At 34.5% G+C, this 12,856-nt stretch overlaps 1 protein-coding gene across 1 annotated transcript; it reads left to right on the top strand.

The window, feature by feature from the left end:
• Positions 1-4,152: 4,152 nt before the first annotated feature.
• Positions 4,153-10,761, top strand: LOC131956870 (zinc finger protein OZF-like). The gene is made up of 2 exons (XM_059321484.1): positions 4,153-4,183; positions 8,750-10,761. Exons 1-2 carry the CDS (start codon positions 4,181-4,183, stop codon positions 10,331-10,333), a joined length of 1,587 nt encoding a protein of 528 aa, XP_059177467.1. The 5' UTR covers positions 4,153-4,180; the 3' UTR covers positions 10,334-10,761.
• The last annotated feature ends 2,095 nt before the right edge of the window (positions 10,762-12,856 follow it).

Below are 12,856 nucleotides of genomic sequence, written 5' to 3'. Positions count from 1 at the left end.
ACATTTTCACCCAGTTTAAATTACATCACAACTAAAAAAAACGTTTACTTTTTGCAAAAGAACAGTGGCTTCAAATGTGACCAGTCACCTGTTAATAGGGCTGGTAAGTAGGTCACCAACCAGTTATACGGCTCAATAAAACTACTGCCCCCCCCCCCCCCCCCCCCGAGAAAAAATTCTGAAAGAAACAATCTACACGGAGATACGAAATAGTGCCACAAGCCCCGATACGCTAGCAACACACTGTAATAGAGGAGGATTCGATGTGCAATGGACAAAGGCTGAGCGATCGGTGTGGTGGGGCAGATAAAGCTCATGGTTGAAACCGAAACTTCCTGCGTTCGAATCCACGGGCAGATGGGGCTCGATAACTGGAGAAAAATCCAAAATCAAACGACTTGTTGTTGGTTCTTGGATGAAAAAAAAACAGGCTAAAGTCGGAGTGTTTTAACGCATTACATGTTGAAATACGGTGTAGGAGGAAATAACCTCCAATATATATAATGAAGAAGAACAAGGTCTCTTACTATGCTATTGGTATAGGGCTGATCGCCAAACAACCAATCGCTGGTAGGCTCTACATAGACCAAATATTTCTATCAGGTGTGCAGGTCACAGTCCGATGTAAATTCTGGTGTAGGCTATTTCTTTTATCGCACAGATCTGTCCTGTCATTAAATGGCTGTTAGAAGCTTGAGTAACTAGAAAGGGAAAGTACTCGTCCTTCCTTCAATCATAAATGTTGTTAAGCATTTGTCTACCATAGTTCAGAGTTGATTTTAAACCAGTATTGACCAGAGTTTCTTCCTGGCATCGAAAATTTTTTACCGCCTCCCCCCCCCCCCCCCCCCCGAACGAAATGAAATTTATATAATTTATATAGAAAATATATACTTTTAACAGTGTCCGCCCCCCCCCCCCCGAAGAAAGTCTACCGCCCCCCGAAAACTTCAAGTGCCCCCCCCCCCTCCCGGAGAAAAAAGTGTGGAAGAAACACTGGTATTGACAAGTAGGCCTATGCCATAAGTTTATTTCGGCAATAAAATACAACAAAAGATGTTTTATAATTCTTAAATTTTTTTTAAGCAAGCGGAAAGGTTTAAGTGTAACAATGTTCATATTAATAATATTATTCGATCTGCTTGGGATGCTATAAAGTTACCGTGAGATAATTTACATTGCACTCTCAAATGCTGATAAATATTTTAATATAAAACTAATTATACTCGTTAATAATAGATCTATTCCTTTTCGATAATTATGTATTTGTATTACTTTTGTTGTGAATAACATTAGTCGATCGTGTCAGTTCAAAATGTAGTTTATAGTGTTGACAGTCTGTATCAATGCGAGCTTTTATATCAATTCGTGTTTTGGCTTGATCTTGTGGTAATAGATGCGGTTGAAATAAAATGCGGTTGAGATAAAATGGACACACACACAAAAATAACACAAGTAGCTTCACATTACGAGACAATCCAAACTTAGTAATAAATAAATCAGATTTAAGAAACCTATAATAATAATAAAGTTTTAAATGCACTGAAAATTAAAAAGAAAACAGAGAAAACCAACTTGTTTTGGTCGCATCATGAAATATCTTTAATTTATTTTCAACTTACATTTAAAGAAAAAAAAATATTTTCCACAAAAAGCGTTAAGGTCAGGGTGTGGGCGAGGAAGATTCAACAAAGTAGGGCGTTCGGTCAGTAAACACTTGTCTACAAACCTTGCCAGTTCACTAATTTAGTCTGGAAGATTATGTTTATAGATACACACTTAATTTAATTTAACCCGCCAGCGCAGAATAATACGCCGCACACGTTTCCATGGCAACAATGTCAGAAACTTTCTAAAGCGGAACTTCTACTCTGTATTTTTAACTTTTCCTAAAATCAAGCATTTACCTTGTTTTCGATTTTAAGTAATGAAAATCCATACGACCAAAGATTATTTTCTTCACTTGTGTGTGCGTGTGCGCGCGCGCGTGTGTGTGACTGTGTCAGTGGCGTAGCGAGGACGGGTGTCACCCGGTGCGGCACTTGATGGTGTTACCCCCCAGAGGCGTAGCGATCCTTCCCGGGGACAAACAACTTTCAAGTTTTCGATTTGCTGCACCCCCCCCCCCCCCTCAAACTTTCAAACTTTCGATTTGCACCCCCCTCAAGTTTTCGATTTGCACCCCCCCCCCTCAAACTTTCGATTTGCAACCCCACCCCCCCCCCCCCTCCCGTCAAGTTTTTCTCTATATTTTTTGCTATTTTTTGCCTTGGTGTCACCCTCCTAAATGGTGTCACCAGGTGCGTTCCGCACCCCCCGCCCCCCCCCCCCCCTCGCTACGCCCCTGGACTGTGTGGCTGTCGTTGGGTTATGCTACTTGTTTAATAAGCTGTTTTATACTATTTGTATGCCATTAAATTAGACTTTCACTTCCTGTGTTCATCTTTGTTGATCCCCAGGAGAGTGTTTGGTTTGTGTGCACATGACATTGTAGATAGTATACAATTTGATTTTTTCGTGAGTCTTGTGTTAAGGCTGATAACTGCCTTATGAGCTAGTAGTTTAGTGCTCAGTGTCCTGGTAATACATCAGGTAATTTTTTTGAGTTTGTTCTGTGTGAACTACATGCGGATTTAATTCTGTCAGACTTTGTTTAATTCAAAGGCTAAATTTGTACAATTTCCATTATGGTGGCATCCTAATGCCTTGTATATAACCTTTTTTTTATTTTAAATAATTTTTGTCTATTTATCCTCTTTCTAGGACGGTAGTCCAAAATTAGGTTTTTTGTTCCGTTGAGTTCTGTTTTGTTGAGTTTTGTTTTGTATGTGTAGTTTATCTAGATCTAGAATATATATCTTTTCATTTACATTTTGGTTCCACCTTTTTTTAGCGCAATTTCCATACTAGCAAAAATTGCGTTTAATAACTCGTCATTTCTGGATGGATGGATGTGTGTCCGCAGCCTTTAAGTCGTATCTCCTCCTCAACGAAGCAATATCGAGGACTAGTTCCAAAAGCAAATATGTTAAGCAAGTTCCGAGGATGATTGTGGGCCAAAAAAATTCCCGGAATTCCTTCCTGGATTTCCCGGAAAAGCCAAAAAACCTCGAACAAATGCAGTTTTTGCTCCATATCTCGGCAACCAGACCACTTAGCGACTTGAAACATTTACCAATCGATTCCTGCCATAATTTAGACCAATATTGCCGAAGAAAGTTTTCAAAAATATCCTTTCGTTCGGTCACAAAAAAAATTAATTAAGAACATTTAAACTGAGCATCGTGTAGGCCTAGGATGATTTGAACTGAGCATCGTGTAGGAGTTTATATTTATAGGATGATATTTACAAAAAAATTAAAAATTAAAAATTGTTATGGATAACATAAGGAAATTGCGCTTAAATTGTCACTAGACTTTTTATTAACTTGTTTTAAAATAAATTCTATAAATTGTTAAAGTTTTTGTTTTATTTTTAGTAGTTTCTTATTTAGACTAAGGTTAGCCGGGTTTAACCAAACTGGGTCTACCACGGTTGCACTGACCGGACAGTTATTAGTTAAACCTAGGGTAGGTGTTAGTTATTCAACCCCAGGTGAGGCCAGTGCAGTTTCTGGCCGGGACGGCTAGCGTAGTACTTATATTATAATAAATGAAATTTCATCAACCTTGCTGTAACAGTACTCAAATTATCGTGTTCACAGACACACATATACACACACAGACATACGGACAAAATTGCAAAACTATGTTTTTCCGTCTGAGGGAGGTGTAAAAAGATTTTTGTAAAAACTAAGTAATTATCTTATATATTACTTTACTAAATAAATGATTACTTAAAATTAATATTAGCGTGTTGAGCATTCAATAAGAAATGGGTAGGCCAAGAAGATACTAGTCGTTTTGCGGCATAGGCCTACTGAAAAAAAAATCTGGCAAAACTAAAACATGGCTTTGCAGTAGATCTAGACCTAACAAGGGGACACCGCTCTAGATAAAAGTACGTAAAAATAATTGCATGACCGCTGCAACTGCTATCAACAGTTAGATCTAGATTCTAAAATAATGTAGATCTATCTATATCTATAATAATTTAGAATCTTAGATCAAATAAATAAATATTATTAAATATCGTTTTCAAAAGTTAATTTTAGAACAGTACTTCTGGTTTTTATCATTAATGGTGGGTAATCTATCGTTTTGGGTACGTAAAATCGCCCGCCGCTAGTAGGCCTAATGTACGAAAAAGTTACCACATTTGTGACTGTCAATACTACTCACTACTCATTTAAAATACTTTAAACTTTAAATGGTAATCTATCGTTATTATTTAGTTATCTATAATATTTGACACAAATATTTCACAATATTATGAATATACTAAAAATTAAAAATATACTAAAACTTCTATTAAATTGATTAAATAATTTATCTATAATATTTGACACAAATATTTCACAATATTATTATGAATAGGGGCCTATACTAAAAATTAAAAATATAGCCCTACTAAAACTTCTATTAAATTGATTAAATAATTTAAAGGGTAATCTATCGTTTTGGGTACGTAAAATCGCCAGCGGCTAGAAATGTGCGAAAAAGTTACCTCACTGTCAAGGCTTTAATAGAAGTATATTGTGAGATAGATTCTATAGGCCCCTATTTGTGTGAAATATCATAGATAGGCCTAAATGAATAATAAACCTAAATTAATGGCTCAATATATCAATTTAGGCCAGAAATCAACTTTAAACAGCAGTGTTTGCGAGCAAGATTTCCTATATAAACAGCAGCCATTTGTAAAATAGAGTTGCCTTCCCCTGAATCTTCCGCTATAAGTTAAACAAAATAAAACAATGTGGCTGCTGGGAACAGGGCATTCCCCCCCTGTCAGTTAACCCCCCCCCCAGTACCCGAGTAATTACCCCCCTGTCAATTACCCCTGTGTCAATTACCACCCCCCCCCGGATAGGGTTAGGGTTAGAGCTAGGGTTAGAGTTAGGGTTAGAGCTAGGGTTAGGGTTGTGTAAAATAGAATGGCTTCCCCTGAATCTTCCACTTTAAGTTAAACAAAAAATAAACAATAGGACATTTCCCCCCTGTCAGTTACCCCCCCCCCCCCCTCCCCCAGTACCAGAGTAATTACCCCCCTGTCAATTACCACCCCCATAACCCCCCCCCCCCCCCCACGGATAGGGTTAGGATTAGAGCTAGGGTTAGGGTTGTGTCTAGCGTTGGTTTTGGTTTTGTGTGAAGTTAAAGGCTAAGGTGGATGCTTAGGTTTTGGTCTTTTTCTTAAGGTTTGGATTAAAGTAGTATATAGGTATAGAATTCTAGTTAGAGTTAGGATTCTAACTTGAGAGGGGGGGGGGGGTAATGTCCTGTAGCCGTTGCTGCTATAGTAAATGAGTAATGGTTGCATCTGATGAAAACTTCGCTTTTTATGGTCAGATAAATGACACTTCCTAGCGAACTTTTTATGACACACATCACATTCATGTCTTAAATCTTCATTTATTACTGAAAAGATTTAATTAATTCAATTGTTTAAAAACAGGTACATAAATGAAACAAGAAAACATTTTTGTATTTTTCAAAACATAAATCCTCCTCAAAATGTGAAATAATTATTAATATTTAAGGAGTCACCTGTTTTTCACATTACTAGTCGCGGGCGATTTTTCGTACCTATAACGATAGATTACCTCATGGTGATCTATTATTTAGTTATCTGTAGGCTTTATAATGCTTTATTTAAAAGATAGCGGAAAATTTAATTTATCAGGCCTAGCCTACTTAATTTTCTAGTCTACTAACTAATATTAAGTACTAACTTACTAAGGTAGTATGTAGTAAGTACTAAAGTACTGTAAAGAAACCTACTGACTAATACTATAGTAGTAATAGGCCTACTACTACTAATTAATTAGGCCTACTAATCTAATCTAATGCTATCAAAAAAAGTTTCAAATCAATGAAGCCACATTCAGACGTTTATTTTTTTGTGTACATTTTGTATTTAGAAAGATAAGGCCTACCTACCTACTACTTCTGGCTACTCGATCTAGTACTAGATCTAACTACCTAGTGCTAGTACCTAGAAATAGAATTTAATTAAATTTAATAGTTAGGCCTAATTAATAGATATACAGTTATACTCTACCTAGGTCTCATATCATGACATATTATTATTATGAGAGGAAATTAGCACTGTATGTTTCCTCCACAGGGTGTGAGGGAATTTAAGCACTTTCAGCATTTTCTCTATATCAGGGGTTTCCAAAGTTTTCAGCCCGAGGGCCGCATTGACTATCAAATTCAGTTCGGGGGCCAGTTTCTTCCAGGCATGTCTTTGATTTTTCTGGGCAAAGTTCCTCAGCTATCACCAACAAACGTTTTTTCCGTGGACAAAAAGATCTCAGCGGGCTGGATGAGAGGACCTTGCGGGCCGCATCTGGCCCGCGGGTTGTAGTTTGGAGACCCCTGCTCTATAGTAACTCTATACTATAGTATAGAATAGAGGAAATGCTGAAAGTCTATAGCTATAGTAGTCTACAGTATCACGAAAAACAAAGACACTACTCTACGAAATAAAATATAGATTTGTATATCAAAATATACTTATTTCATTGATTCAGTTAAAGTTCTTGGTAACCGTAATCTCACGATATAGCATCGTTATTATTCTGTAATGGTACAGCAGTTGAAAGCAGTAAAAATATGGCATATTATGTCATTCCATTCCAAAAACCACAGAAAGTACTGCAAACTATATTTTATTTTGCGCCATATTTTTTAAAATTCATAATGTTTGAAAATTTGCTTAGATTGATTTTAATTGGATTTTAAATACTGTTTTGCTAATTATTGCTACTTCTAAACATTGATCTATTCCTTCTAATTACCTTATACTTTAGTAAATCTAATCGTCTTATTTTACTAGATCTAGAATCTACTTGCCACAAATCTCCTGCGTTTTTTTCTGTGTTTCTTAATAAAACATTAATTACTACACATGACAATACTATTATTATTTAGATCTACTAATTTTTGAAAATTTTCAGTCAATTAAATTTAAAATTAATTTAAAACATAAAAGCACTTTATTTATAGTTCAACTGTCAAATAAACTATGGTTTACAGTAACAAATGCATACAAAACTCAACACAAATATTAAGATTTTTGTTATCTCACTATATACTATATAGCGTCAGAAAAATCAATATTTTCTAAAACTATACCTTGCCCTAACCCTTAGAGGCTTAGCCTAACCCGTAACCCTAAACTAAGTAAGATTATAATATTAATGCCTTTTGCCACAATATCAATTTAAAAAAATACAATTAAGACAGGTTTGTAAACCGAAAAAAACAATACTTGATAACAGTCATACTATCTATTCTTTCACACACTGATAGGAACAATATGTGTAACAAATAACAATGCATTAAATAAAACTAACCTCTCTTAAAAATTCTAACACTTCCATTTAAAAATTCTAAATATATATATATATATATATATATATATATATATATATATATATATATATATATATATATATATATATATATATATATATATATATATATATATATATATATATATTACTATTAGACCTACTCCGTTCAAACATAATAAATGTTACACATTGGATTTTTTCCCTTGAATCATTACATACTTGGTATTTATTTTAGAGTATATACTATCTATATATATAATTCTCTTCTGGGAGACGCTAGAAAACAAGCTGTAAGCGCGCTCCCTACCGCCCCACCCCTACATGGTCTGGTGAGCTGTAGTTCATGCTAAATGAAAAATTTTAAATGTTTACAAGCAGAGCCGGGTTTAGTGACGACTATTAGGGGCAGATATTTTAGTTTGAAACGATTTTAAACATAGGGGGGGGGGGGGGTAACTAAGTGGAGTTTACTTTAACGGAGGGGGAGGAGTGGGGGAGTATCGTCCTTAACGAGCTACTTATAGTGTTTTAAAGAAATATTTTCAGTTGCAGCGTTGGTATTATCATAATTCACAAATTATGAATTACTGAAAAGTAGAAAAATAACAACTAAATAGCGGCATATGATATGCCGCGGGTCGGCTCGTGAAGTATAACATACAAAGTGTCAACATTTGTTGAAGGAAAATTACTAAATTTTGTTTTTGTCTAAGTATTTGACCTCTCCACATCTTATGAAGTAAGTAAAAGTAAAGTTTCCCTTTCAAACCTGACGGTCTTGTTTCTGTGACCTCGGCATATGAAGAGATAGTGTGGTCAACACTATGCCCAGCCGCCTTTACTCTCCATAACGTGAGTTAGGTACCCATCAGAGTTGGGTGGACTCAGGGACGGTCTACTGACTTGAACCCGGATTCGAACTCGAGACTAACGGGTTAGTAGTCCAGCTCTCTACCGCTAGACCACTCCGTCCCATACACACTTTATGAAGAGAGTTACTAAAATGTTGAAAACTTAAAAAATACTATTCATGGTGAAGTATTAAATAATTTCTAGAGAGTTTTTTTTTGTTTAAAACTAAAAAAAATTTAGGCCTAAAGTAATGGACTTCTCCACATCTTATGAAGAGAGTTACTGAAAGTTGAAAACTTTTTAAATATTATTCTTGTAAATATATTAAAATGTAGATATTTTAGAGGAAAAAATGTTTTAAAAATAATTTTATTTTTCTGTTTATATCTATTTTTATTTTCTCTTTTTTTAGCCATCCATTTAAATTTATATAGAACAAACTGGGGAAATCAGCTATGTCTTTAGAAAGTGCACTTGTGGTTAAACAGGAATCAAGTGACCAAGCAATACAATTTATGGATTTAAAATTAGATGAAACATTGGCAATTTCAACTTTAGAAGATGTGAAACCTAATTTAACATTGATTTCAACTTCAAATGTTATCAAACAAAATATATCATCACAATCTTCACCTTTTGAAGACAAGTCAAATGAAACAGTTGCATTTTCAACTTTACAAGATCAACAATCAGATGAAACATTTTCTTATTCTAAAGATATGAAACCAAATGTTTCAACAGAATTTTTAAAGTGTGATGTTATGAAAAAGGATATCTTAACATTTTCATCATTTAAGGGTGAAAACGAAAATAGCTTAGATGTTGAAAGACAGCTTGAATATTTACCAGACTCTGATGCTTTTATTGAAAATTTTACAGTTTTAAAATCAGATCTTCATCATGATTTAAAAGAACTCAAGAAATTGCATAAAGAAGTTATTGATAATTCTGAAGACAGATGCAATGAATGTGATGTGTGTCATAAAAAGTTTGCAAATAAATCTAGTTTAAATGCACACAAAATCATTCACTCTGGACTTAGGCCATATGAATGTGATGTGTGTCACAAAACTTATATTAGAAAATTTGATCTGTCTCTACATAAAAATGTTCATTTACCAATTAAACCACATGAATGTAATGTGTGTCATAAAAGGTATAGACAGAAGACTAGCTTGTCTACACACATAAAGATTCACTATGGACTTGAGCCACATGAATGTGATGTGTGTCATAAAAAGTTCCTTACGAAGTATAGTTTAATTATGCATAAAAATATTCATGCTGGAATTAAACCACCTGAATGTAATAAGCATTTAGGACACAAACTATACCAATGTGATTTGTGTCATAACACATTTACTAAAAAGGATGTCTTATCGAAACATATAAATATTCATCTTGGACTGAAGCTTCATAAATGTGATGTGTGTCATAAAAAGTTTACTCAGCAAAGTTCTTTATTTATACATATAAAGATTCATTCAGGAGACTTAAGACACGAATGTGATGTGTGTCATAAAAAGTTCGCTAGGAAGTGTCATTTATCTGACCATAAAAATATACATTCTAATCTCCAGCTTTATGAATGTGATGTTTGTCAGAAACGTTTCAATGTTAAACATCGTTTATTTCAGCATAAAAAAATTCATGCACAAATAAGACCATATGAATGTGATGTGTGTCATAAAAGGTTTACGAAGAAATCTAGATTGTCTACACACAAAAATAGTCACTTTGGACTTAAACTTAAACCACATGAATGTAATGTGTGTCATAAAAGGTTTAGCCGGAAAGATAATTTAGAAAAACATAAAAATAGACATTTAGGACACAGACCATACCAATGTGATTTATGTCATAAAAAATTTACTGACAAGTGTTTCTTATCTAAACATATAAATATTCATCTTGGACTAAAGCTTCATAAATGTGGTCTATGCCCTAAAAAGTATTTTCAGAGGTCCCATTTATCTCGACATCAAAAGACTCATTCTGGGCTTAGGCCACATAAATGATGTTTGTCTTAAAAACTATTCTCGGAAAGAAAAATGTTTGGAGCATTAAAAAAAAAGGTTCATTCATGCAGTCCATTTGAATGTGATGTGTGTCATAAATTGTTTTCTTGGAAATATTCTCCATCTACCCATCAGAAGTCTCTTACAGGAAATTAGCCACCAACATTTGATGTTGGTCATTTAATTTCTAAAGAAAAGCAAACACAATCTGTTTTTTTTTTTAACTTAGTGTTTAAGTTTAAATTGTGAGGATTTTTCTTGTAAACATTTGAAACATCAGCCTGTATGACTATGATGTCACTAAGAGTGCAATTTATTCAAGGTAAAAAATTAATTTTGTTAAATTATGCAACAATTCCTAAATACTCACACAAGAGAAAAAACACTTCAAAGAAAGAATGGATGTCATAAATCATCACAGCACATTCTTTACGATTACCTCGTTTATATATATATATATATATATATATATATATATATATATATATATATATATATATATATATATATATATATATATAACAATGAAGAATGAATGTTATTTCATAACAATGAATTCTATAAAGAAGTTTCATCAAACTTCGGTTAGGGGAAATATGTTTTAAAATATTTTTACTTTATTGTTCATATCTATTTTTATTTTCTCTAATAATAATAAATAGCTTGCAATAGGTATTTCACCTAAACAGCAGATCGTCAAAGAAGTTTGTCAACATAAAAGTTATCAGGGCTCAATTACTTTTTTTTCATTTGTATGTATAAATGATACTTCCAATGCTTATCGATGATGGACATTGCTAGATTTTCACTGATTATATTTCTGTACATTTTTCAAACAGCGTTTAAACATGTTGAATACCAGCTACAAATATTTGTCAATAAAATATGTCTATAAAAATGATACTTCTAAAAACACTTTTCATTCATTAAACAATGTGTTATTGTATTTGCCATCTCCATGCAGCTTAAGGAAGTGTTCTCCTTAGTATACCAACAGTGATTAAACTTAGTAGATAATTGGTAATAGAGTTTCTTTCTGGCATCTCTACGGCGCCACCTAAATGGTGTCAACGATGCGGTTCACACCCCCTCGCTACGCCTCTGCCCAGGGCATTATCTTAAGGTCCATTACTTTTTGCAAGCTTTTATTTAACTCACTTCCACGTCAGTCGTCAGTCTGCCTAGATCGAACCGCCCGAAACGTTTTTTATGAAATTTTTTTACAAGCTTTTATTTAACTCACTTCCTCGTCAGTCTGTCATCAGATAGTCTATCTAGATCGAAACGCCCGAAACGTTTTTTATGAAATATACTAGCATATAGCTAAACGCAGTCATACAAGTAACTGTATCTCTTTAAAAAACATATTTTAAACAAGGATTGAATTTTAAATTTTTAATAAAAATAGATATCTGCACCGTACCTAGTTAAGCAGGTATCGTAGATTTTTATGGCCCATATTTTGAAACCGACCCCCCACACCATCCCCTCCCAAATTTACCAACAGCCTCCCTCCTGCTGTTTCTTTTACCGTTGTGTACTATACCACCTCGTGATTTAATCAAGAGCGTTCTAGTCACGTGGACGCTTCACTCACCAATCAACAGACATCTTTATTGCAGATGTTTTCGTCATGCAGGAGATAGCAGACCGGTACTGCGCATCAACAGGCCTGTTTACCTCCCCTTCCATTTTAAAATATGAAAAATATGAAAAAAGAAATATTGGATATTTTGTGGGGGGGGGGGGGGGGGGGGGCAGAGTTTCTTCCACTCCAGGCATCTCTTCTGCAAGTCTACCACCCCGCCCCCCCCCCCCCGAACGAAATGGAATTTATATAGAAAATATATACTTTTGTCTGTGTCCGCCCCCCCCCCCCCCTCCCGAAAATTTCAAGTGCACCCCCGGAGAAAAAAGTCTGGAAAAAACACTTGTGGTGGTGGGGGGGGGGGGGGTATTTCCCTCATCACATTAGCCCATCCCCTCCTCATAAGTTGTGAACTAACACATAAATACGTGTGAGGTCGTAAGAAATATTGGAGTAGTGATGTTATCAATGTCTGACAATAGACTCTTCCGAAAAATAGGCGTGTAAGCTGTGTTAGTAGTGTTATAATCTCAGGTTTAAGGTTATGGTTACTGTTTGGGTTTGTGTTTAGGTTTAACTTGGGTTCGGTATATGTTTAGTGTTGACATTAGCAAATCATAATTGTATTTAGTAGAATATCAGAGACCTAAATCCCCTCCCATATTTTAAGAAGATTCCAAAATTGTGGCATTATCGGATACTGGTATAATACAAACCTTGAAATATTTATAACATCTATGTCAACTTTTGGAGATTTGTAGATTACTTATTAAACGAACAGTTAAATTTCTTTTTTTTTATAAATTTACCATATATAATGGTAAAGTTTATAGGGTGTTAACATACCCAATGAAATGGTTTGATCAGAATATGTATAGATAAGCTAATGGGGATGATGTTGCCCACTCGAATGTTATGAGTTAGGCCATCTACAA

This window comes from Physella acuta, unplaced genomic scaffold (assembly GCF_028476545.2).
Source record: "Physella acuta isolate Inbredline_101_S28 unplaced genomic scaffold, ASM2847654v3 ptg001181l, whole genome shotgun sequence".
Lineage (NCBI taxonomy): Eukaryota > Metazoa > Mollusca > Gastropoda > Physidae > Physella > Physella acuta.
Note: the sequence above shows the minus strand (reverse complement) of the source record. Positions and strands in the feature narration are given on the sequence as shown.